Source organism: Apteryx mantelli, chromosome 1 (assembly GCF_036417845.1).
Source record: "Apteryx mantelli isolate bAptMan1 chromosome 1, bAptMan1.hap1, whole genome shotgun sequence".
Lineage (NCBI taxonomy): Eukaryota > Metazoa > Chordata > Aves > Apterygiformes > Apterygidae > Apteryx > Apteryx mantelli.
Window position 1 is genome coordinate 1,903,075 of NC_089978.1, and position 9,065 is coordinate 1,912,139.

Here is a 9,065-nt window from a genome sequence, read left to right on the forward strand (position 1 = left end):
AATAGGTCCCAGCATGGGAAATGGGACCCAGGGCGGGAAATGGGTCCCGGTGTGGGAAACGGATCCTAGCGCGGGAAATGGGTCCCAGAGTGGGAAACGGGTCCTGGTGTGGGAAGTGGGTCCCGCCGTGGGAAATGGGTCCTGGCACAGGAAATGGGTCCCAGTGTGGGAAATGGTCCCAGTATGGGAAATGGGTCCCAGTGCGGGAAATGGGTCCTGGTGTGGGAAATGGGCCCAGCATGGAAATGGGTCCCAGTGTGGGAAATGGGTCCCGGTATGGGAAACGGGTCCCAGTGCGGGAAATGGCTCCTAGCGCGGGAAATGGGTCCCAGTATGGGAAATGGGTCCCAGTGCGGGAAATGGGTCCTGGTGTGGGAGATGGTCCCAGCATGGGAAATGGGTCCCAACATGGCAAATGGTCCCACTGTGGGAAATGGGTCCCACTGTGGGAAATGGGTCCTCGTGTGGGAAATGGGTCCCAGAGTGGGAAATGGGTCCCAGAGTGGGAAATGGGCCCCAGTGTGGGAAATGGGTCCTCGTGTGGGAAATGGGTCCTCGTGTGGGAAATGGTTCCCAGAGTGGGAAATGGGCCCCAGCACCTGCCCCAGCCCAGCCCTGCATTTGGGGTTTGGCTGCCCAAAGAGAAAAGTCGCCTCTGGGCTTAATTACAAGGGACCTTCTGGGGGCACGTGGAAAGGGCAAGCCGAGGCGAGGGGCTTCGGAGCCACCCAGCAATGCCGAGATCACCCCAAAACACCACATTTCCACCTGCTTTTGCACTATTAGAGTTTTTTTTTTTTCCTGTTTCCTCTTTCTTTTGTCTTTCTTAAACAGCTGAAAATCTGCTTTGGGAATGTCGAGACGGAGCCGTTTCTCACTGCCCGTCCTCCCGCTCGCCCCCTTTCAGCCCTGACCGCGACCCGGCCGGTGGGTGACTCTCAGCTGAGGCCTCCCTGACGTCTCACTCCTCCTCCTTCCATCGCAGATGCCTTCACCGAAGCCCCCCGAGCTGCCTGCGCCGGATCCGCTCTTCGGGCCTGCGGGGATTTTAGCCGCGTGCAAGACGCTGCCGAAAGGCGATGCTAGCAAGCGGCGTGAGTTAGAAGATAAAACGTCTCCGTGACAGCGGCGTGGGGGCAGGCAGAGGCGGCTGGAGACAGCAGTTTCCAACGCTCAAAGCTGACGGCAGGGAGCAAAGCGCTGCAAAAAAAACCCTGCGGGCAGGGAGAAGCGTGCAGCGAGGGCCAAGCGCAGCTCGGCTCCCGCGCGGGCGGCCCCAGGAGTCGCTGTGTCCCCTGCCTGCCCCGGGGCTACAGGGGCCCCGGCCCCAAGCTGCTCCAGCCTGAGAGAGGCAGAGGAAGGTCACGTCCCTCTGCTACCCGGGGGGACCGGGGGTCTCCGCTTCGGTGTCCACCCGCGTGCGGCCACCGGCCACCCGGGGCTCCTGCCCGCACTCGGTGTTTCCGCTGCTCCGCGTCGGGAAAGGCCCTTCGGAAAAGCCCTTGGGCAGAGTCGCTCTCCCGCTCAGTGGCTCGGCTCTGCCAGTGCGACTCCCCCGCGCATCCGTGCGGCGACAGCCACCGTCCCCGGCCCTGACGTCACCCCGCCGGCCGGAGCCGAGCCCTTAAAGGCGGCACAAAATCCCTCCCCGTCCCGCGGGAGATGCCGCGCGGGGAGGGCTTCGCCGGCGGCCTCCCGGCTCTCGGCGGAGCGTCCCTGCGCCCCGGCACCCCGCGGGCGGCTGATCCCGGCGATGTCCCCCGCGTCCGGCTCCTGAGTCCCCGCGGGGCGCTGGGCCGGGCGAGCGCGCGAGGATGGCGCCCGGCGTCCGGCTGCCCGGCTCGCTGCTGGCGCTGTGCGCGGCGGGCGCCCTCCTGGCCCCAGGTAAGCGCGCGGGAAGGGGCTCCACCGGCGCTGCAATCCCACCGGATTGCGACTCTCCCGGGCCGTGCAAAGCCGCCGGGAAGGCGCTCCGGCTGCAACCGCCAGCGGCCTGCCTCGGGCGGTGAGCGCGTCTTGCGAGACACCGGCGAAATGCGATCCCTCATGAAACTTTCAGAGCAGGCACGGGCACGGGGATGGGCACGGGGATGGGGACGGGCAGCTGCCGCTTTTCGGGAAGCCCCGGAGGAGCCAAGCAGCAGCCCCAAGGATGGGGCCGGGGGCCGGCAGGCGCTGGGGGCTTCGCTGCTCCCCAGCCCGGCTCGGTGTCCGTGTCCGTGTCCATCCAGGCTGCCGAGGAGCCCAAGGGAAATTCGCCTACAAGCTGCTCCACGACCTCTTCGCCAACTACTCCAGCGCCCTGCGCCCCGTGGAGGACACGGACCGGGCGCTGAACGTCACCCTGCAGATCACCCTCTCCCAGATCATCGACATGGTGAGCGGCCGCCCGACCCGCTCCGAAACCCCGAGCCGGCCGGGTCTGCGCCCCCGCGCTCCGGCCGCCGCTCGGCCGCGCTCCGCTCCGACCCAACGGCCGGTGCCGCTCGGCCCGGGGCGATGCCCAGCGCTGACCCACAGAGCCAGCGCCGTCCCCCCCCAGAGCCTGCTCAGCCCCTTGGAAACCAGCTCAGAGCCCCCGAAACCAGCTCAGATCCCTGGAAACCAGCTCAGAGCCCCCAGAACCAGCTCAGATCCCTGGAAACCAGCTCAGAGCCCCCGAAACCAGCTCAGATCCCTGGAAACCAGCTCAGAGCCCCTGAAACCAGCTCAGAGCCCCCGAAACCAGTTCAGATCCCCCGAAACCAGTTCAGATCCCTGGAAATCAGTTCAGACCCCCTCAAAAGCAGCTCAGACCCCTGGAAACCAGCTTACACCTCCCGAAACCATCTCAGACCCCTGGAAACCAGCTCAGATCCCCCAAAACCATCTCAGACCCCTGGAAACCAGCTCAGATCCCCTGAAACTAGTTCAGACCCCTGGAAATCAGCTCAGACCCCCCAAAAGCAGCTCAGACCCCCCCCAAAAGCAGCTCAGACCCTTGCAACCAGCTCAGCCCTCCCCCAACCCCGCTCACCCCCTTGAAGCCAGTGCAGCCCCCCAAAACCCTCCCAAGTCCCTCGTAGCCCTGGCAGAGCCGGCTGGGCCAGTGGCCCCGGAGCAGGGTCCGGCGGCCGGCGCTATATTTGGGTCCGGGGCCGTGCCGCGTCCCCGGCACCCACCGGCTCCTCTGCCCCTGGGGCGCCAGGACGAGAGGAACCAGGTGCTCACCGCCTACCTGTGGGTCCGCCAGGCCTGGCTCGACGCCTTCCTCACCTGGGACAAGGACGCCTACGACGGCATCGACAGCATCCGCGTCCCCAGCAGCTACGTCTGGCGGCCGGACATCGTCCTCTACAACAAGTGGGTGGGAAGAGGCGCCGGGGTGGCGGAGCCGGGGTGCCGCCGGCGTCGGGGCGCGGGAAGAGGCGCCGGCGTGGCGGAGCCGTGCCCGGCTCTCCGTGCACGGGCGCTCCCGGCCCACGGCCGTTCTCCTGCTCCGCCAGAGCCGACGACCAGTTGAGCGGCTCCATGGAGACCAACGTGGTGCTCCGCTCCGACGGGCAGATCATGTGGGACTCGCCGGCCATCACCAAGAGCTCCTGCAAGGTGGACGTCTCCTTCTTCCCCTTCGACGGGCAGCAGTGCCGCCTGACCTTCGGGTCCTGGACCTACAACGGCAACCAGATCGACCTCCACAACCGGCTGGACACGGGCGACCTGACGGACTTCGTGGAGAACGTGGAGTGGGAGGTGCTGGGCATGCCAGCCACGAGGAACGTCATCACCTACGGCTGCTGCTCGGAGCCCTACCCCGACGTCACCTACACGCTGCTCCTCAAGAGACGCGCCTCCTTCTACATCTTCAACCTGCTCCTGCCTTGCATCATGATCTCCTTCCTCGCCCCGCTGGGCTTCTACCTGCCGGCCGACTCGGGCGAGAAGGTCTCGCTGGGCGTGACGGTGCTGCTGGCCCTCACTGTCTTCCAGCTGCTGGTGGCGGAGAGCATGCCGCCGTCGGAGAGCGTGCCGCTGATCGGTGAGCGCCCGCCGGCCCCGTCTCGCCGCCCCGAGGCTGAGCGGGGGCCCCAGGCGCTCGTCCTCGTCCCGGCACGGAGGAGGGCTCGGCCGGGAGGAGGAAGCCGTCCTGCTGGCTGGCTCCTCGTGCTCCATGGAGGGGGGGTCACGCGTTGGTGGGCACGGGTGGGACCTCCGCGCCCCAGCCGTGCCGCGGCATGACGGCTGACGCTTGCCTTGCAGGGAAGTACTACATCGCCACCATGACCATGATCACGGCCTCCACCGCGCTGACCATCTTCATCATGAACATCCACCACTGCGGCCCGGGCGCCAAGCCCGTGCCCAGGTGGGCCAAGAAGCTCATCCTGCACTACATGGCCCGAGTCTTCTTCGTCTACGAGGTTGGGGAGAACTGCAAGAGCCCCCGGCATCCGCGCACGGTGGACGGCAGGGCCAGCAAGGAGGAGCCGCATGGGATGGGGACGGGTTGGGCAGAGGAGAGCCCCGGCGGGGGGAGCCAGGCGCGGGGCTGCCCCCGGGGCCGGTGCCTGTGCCACCACGATGCCCTGCTGAGGAACGTCGGCTACATCGCCGGCTGCTTCCGGGACCACCGGGCAGCTCAGCGCCGCGCCGGAGAGTGGAAGAAGGTGGCCAAGGTGATGGACCGCTTCTTCATGTGGGTCTTCTTCGTCATGGTCTTCTTCATGAGCGTGCTGATCGTGGGCAAAGCTGTCTGATGGCCCTGGTGCTCCACGGAGCCGCCGGCCCCACGCCGGGATGCTCTTCCCAATCCCTCGTGTCCAACCGAGGAAGATGCCGGGGCTAAAAAACAAACCGAGCGGGGAATAAAGGCTGGCGTGTGTCCCCTGCGCTCTGCTTCCCGCCTCGGTGCCTGCACATCCAGGGGCATCCTCAGGAGCGAGCAGGGGGAGGCTGCCGGCGCACCGGGGCGCTGGATCCAGCTGGGATCCCCCCCGGCACCGGATGGCCGGTGACTGCTGCCACCTTCTCACCTGGCAGCAGCCCGGCGAAACCGTTCAGCCTTCGGTCACGTAGCAAACGTGCCCCGGCTGCGGCCTTTCTCGCCAGCCCCGCGCGCATCAGCGCGTCTGTCTGCAACGCTTTGGGGCTGAGCCGGTTTCCCAGAACTGGGTGGGTTTGTGCAGCCCCCCCGGAGCCGGAGAGGATGCGGTCAGAGGTGTGAGATGAGGTAGACAGCGTGCTCCTGGCCCTGGTTTTAGCCTGTCTGTCTCGGCCAAGGGAAACTGAGGCACGAGAGTTTTCCTGCTCCGATGAAGCTGGGATGAGCGGACAAGGCTGCGGGTTCGGCCCTGGCCCCGGGGAATCGCATCCCGCAGCGCTCTGGAGCCGGCCATGCTCCCGCTTCTCCAGCACCTCTGCTCCTCAGCCTGGCGCCCAGCTGGGACCAGAGGGCAGTTTCCCACCCCGGACATGCCGAGGGGCCAGGACCGGCGTTGCATCGCTTGGGCTTTGCAGCCCCATGGTTTTCCCATGCTTTCGGGCGAGCAAGGGGGGGGTGACATGGGGCCCGGGGAGGGGGGGGGGACCGCGACGGCCTCGGGTTCCTGTGTGGTCTGCGCTCCTGCAGAGGCGCTTTTAAGCGCTGCGGCGCAGCACAGAGGTCCGTCCGCCCCTGTTGCACGTCGGAGGCAGCCGCTGCTTTGGAAAAGGTCCCTGGGGGAGCGCAGGTAGGGCAAAGCTTCAGCTCCGGCGTGGGATGGAGCCGGCGGGGAGCAGAGCTGTGGCTCGGGGCAGCCGTGACCGTGCAACCCAGCAGAAGCGGGTGCATTTGCACGGGCGCGTGCATGGATTTGCACGCAGATGTGACCCATGGGCAAGCGGGAGCATCTGCTGCTCTGAGAGAGACCCACACGGAGACACGAGGGTGCACGGCACAGGCAGGGAGGCCTTGCCTTCCTCCTCCTCCTCCTCCTCCTCTCTGGCTCATCACCATCTTCCCTTTCAGCAAGCAAGAAAATGACCCTCAGGTGCCTCCTGGTTCTGGCCCTGGCCATCCTCTCCGAGCAGAGCCTCCGGAGCACCTTCGAGGTAACTGCCTGGTGGAGCTGGGAGAAAATCCAGGGTCAGCGGGTCCCTCCTGGCGCAAACCCCCAGGCATTGGGAATCTTTCCCGGAACAAACCCCTGAGCAGTGGGATCTCCCCTGGAGCAAACCCTCAGGCAGTGGGATCTCTCCCAGAGCAAACTGCTAGGCAGTGGGATCTCTCCTGGAGCAAACCCTCAGGCAGCAGGATCTGTCCCAGAGCAAACCCCCAGGCAGTGGGATCTCTCCTGGAGCAAACCCTTGGGCAGTGGGATGTCTCCTGGAGCAAACCCCCATGCATTCAGATCTCTCCTGGAGTAAATCCCTGGGCAGTGGGATCTCTCCCGGAGCAAACCCCCGTGTTGCTGGAGCAGAGCCGGCTGGAGCACGCAGCCCACGGGGATCCCGCAAGCCAGGAACGTGACCCTGGCGAGGCTCCGGGGCTGCCCCATGTCGCAGCACGGCACCGGGGGGGGGGGGGGGGGCTGACCCTGCTGCAGGCCTTGGCTCCTGCCCCCTGCTCCCCCCCCCCGGCCTCCCGCTGCCCCCCCAGCATCCCTCCGCCTCCCGCCGGCCCCAGCCCCGCTCGCCTGCTGCCCGTGCCCAAACTCTGCCCTTCGGTGCCGCCCCCCCTTTCCTCGGAGAGCCCTGCCAGCAGCAGCCCCCCAGCCCTGCTCCCTGCCCCACCGCCCCCTGCCCAGCTCCCCAGCTCTCTGGCTCGGCCGTCGCGTCCCTCCCGGCACTTCCCGCTGCTTCTCCCACCAGTGGGCTGAGCCTCCGGTGCTGGACAAGGCGCGCGATGCCTTCGACGACCAGTACCGCGGCTGCACGCAGGAGATGGAGATACACGCAAAGAAGCTGCTGAGCAAGGAGAAAGCAGCCAACGCTGAGTTTTCCCAGGTGTGGAAAAAAGCGGAAGCCGAGTGGTCGCGGCAGCACAGCAAACTCAGCCTGCCAGCAGGCTTCCGGGCGGAGTACGGCATAGCCGTCCTGGCGTACACCGCTGACTCTGGGTTGTACAGGGACTTCAACACAGCGGTGGCACAGGACGGCAGGGACCATCGCTCTTACCTCCGGTGCTTCCAGTACAAAGCCATGCACTATTACCTGACCAGAGCTTTGCAGGTGCTGAGGCAGGATTGCACCAGCACCTACCAGACGGAGGTGTACCGGGGGGTCTCCTGCCTGCACCTGCATCCCCAGGGGAAGACAGTCAGGTTTGGGAGGTTCACCTCGACCTCCCTGGATGAGGAGGAAGCCATGAAATTCGGGACGGACACCTTCTTCACCATCCGCACGTGCTACGGGGTGCCCATCAGCTGCCTGTCCTTCATGCCCCAGGAGCAGGAGGTGCTGATCCCCCCGTACGAGTGCTTCCGAGTGGTCAACTATGCCCGGAGCGGGGGCAGCAACGAGATTGTCCTTCACAGCCAAAACAGCACTTTCAGCCGCTACAACTGCGAGTACGTGAAAGGTAAGCGGCAGCCGGCGCTGCCTCGCGGCTGGTCGCAGCCCCGTGGGCTCCCGGCAAGGTGCTGAGCCGGCGGCGGCGGCGGCGGCAGCCCGCGGGATGCCCAGCTGAGAGCCCGTCTTCCTTGCAGCCCTCCGGCACCCTCGCAGAGCGCCGCTCGTCCCGGGACGATGCCGGGATGACGCCAGCGGCTGAGCCAGCGGCTCAGTGTTCCCCCCCTCGGATGCTTCGCGGCTCGGCGCTCCCGGATCAGGCGTGCTTTGATCCTCTGCTTGGCCCCAGCCAGGGCTGGGGGGGCTCCGAGGCTGCCCGGCCTGGCGGCTCCGCAGGAAATCCTGCCCCCCGCTCCTGCCCCAATAAAGCTAACGCAGATGCACGGGCGGGTGCAGTGTTGGTGCCGTCATTTCAAACCCGGCTGCAGCAAGGCCAGCACCGGTGCCCGTGCTGCACCCCGAGAGCGATGCCTGCTCATTCCCATCCCTGCTCATCCCCCCCGGTCCCTGCTTGTCCCCATCCCTGCTCATCTCCTCCAGTCCCTGTTCATCCCCCTGGTCCTTGCCCATCCCCAGTCCCTGCTCATCCCTGGTCCCTGCTCATCCCTCCAGTCCCTGCTCATTCCTGGTCCCTGCTCATCCCCCGTTCTCTGCTCATCCCTGTCCCTGCTCATCCCTGGTCCCTGCTCATCCCCCCAGTCCCTGCTCATCCCTCTGGTCCCTGCTCACCCACAGTCCCTGCTCGTCCCCCTAGTCTCTGCTCATCCCCTGGTCCCTGCTCACCCACAGTCCCTGCTCATCCCTGGTCCCTGCTCATCCCCCCAGTCCCTGCTTATCCCTCTGGTCCCTGCTCATCCCTGTCCCCGCTCATGCCCCCAGTCCCTGCTCATCCCCCCTGGTCCTGCTCAATCCTACCAGTCCCTGTTCACCCCCCCAGTCCCTGCTCATTCCCCACTGCTGGCCCTGCAGTCCTTTAGTAACACCACTGACAGCTCTTCTGAGATGAATAATTGGGATTTTGGTTAATCCTGGGGGGGGGGGGGGGTGTTGCCACACAGCCCGCTCGGCCGGCACCGGCTGCTCAGAGCGAGGCAACCCCGTGCGTGGATCGCCCCGTGCTGGCACCTTCTCTCTCCGGAGGAAGAAACCCCCCGGGAGGGGATCCGGTCCAGGAAGCAGGGTCCGTCCAAGCGGCAGTTTCGTTCTTGCTCTTCCCCTCCACGATCCAAATACCGGATTCAGCTGTCCGCCGGGCTGTGGGAAGCTCTGCAGGCTTCTTTGCCGGAGGTTCGTCAGCCCTGGCTCAGGACTCCCTCCTCCCTACCTGCGTCTGCGGCTTGGCCCTCCAGCCCCCGGCTGCCTCGAGCACTCAGGCGCAGGGACGCCAGGAAAGAGCCACCACCGCTCCTTGCAACAGCGACCGGAGGGTTTTGCTGGGAAGGAGCCAGCGGACTGTGTCTCTCTGGCGAGCGTCGGTGCCCCAAGGGAGCAGATCACCGAGGCACACAACAGCTGAGGCTGCCGGGCACCTCTGGAGA

The 9,065-nt window shown here is 66.3% G+C and overlaps 2 protein-coding genes across 2 annotated transcripts; both read left to right on the forward strand.

Moving 5' to 3' along the window:
• The first annotated feature begins 1,814 nt into the window (after window positions 1-1,814).
• Window positions 1,815-4,817, forward strand: LOC136991089 (neuronal acetylcholine receptor subunit alpha-10-like). The gene is made up of 5 exons (XM_067289581.1): window positions 1,815-1,884; window positions 2,232-2,377; window positions 3,188-3,342; window positions 3,486-4,018; window positions 4,240-4,817. The coding sequence occupies exons 1-5, from the start codon at window positions 1,815-1,817 to the stop codon at window positions 4,734-4,736; spliced, it is 1,401 nt and encodes a 466-aa protein (XP_067145682.1). The 3' UTR covers window positions 4,737-4,817.
• Window positions 4,818-5,997: 1,180 nt separating this feature from the next.
• On the forward strand, window positions 5,998-8,553 carry LOC136991034 (ecto-ADP-ribosyltransferase 5-like). Its single transcript, XM_067289512.1, has 3 exons — window positions 5,998-6,069; window positions 6,829-7,537; window positions 8,465-8,553. Exons 1-3 carry the CDS (start codon window positions 5,998-6,000, stop codon window positions 8,551-8,553), a joined length of 870 nt encoding a protein of 289 aa, XP_067145613.1.
• The last annotated feature ends 512 nt before the right edge of the window (window positions 8,554-9,065 follow it).

Excerpts from the sequence above, each read along its gene's own strand:
- LOC136991034 (XM_067289512.1), top strand. The coding sequence starts at position 5,998 with ATGACCCTCAGGTGCCTCCTGGTTCTGGCCCTGGCCATCCTCTCCGAG. Across the intron at positions 6,070-6,828 it reads GCCTCCGGAGCACCTTCGAG|TGGGCTGAGCCTCCGGTGCT; the intron begins GTAACTGCCTGG and ends TTCTCCCACCAG. Across the intron at positions 7,538-8,464 it reads CAACTGCGAGTACGTGAAAG|TCCCTGCTCATTCCCCACTG; the intron begins GTAAGCGGCAGC and ends TCACCCCCCCAG.
- LOC136991089 (XM_067289581.1), top strand. The coding sequence starts at position 1,815 with ATGGCGCCCGGCGTCCGGCTGCCCGGCTCGCTGCTGGCGCTGTGCGCG. Across the intron at positions 1,885-2,231 it reads GGGCGCCCTCCTGGCCCCAG|GCTGCCGAGGAGCCCAAGGG; the intron begins GTAAGCGCGCGG and ends GTGTCCATCCAG. Across the intron at positions 3,343-3,485 it reads GACATCGTCCTCTACAACAA|AGCCGACGACCAGTTGAGCG; the intron begins GTGGGTGGGAAG and ends CTGCTCCGCCAG.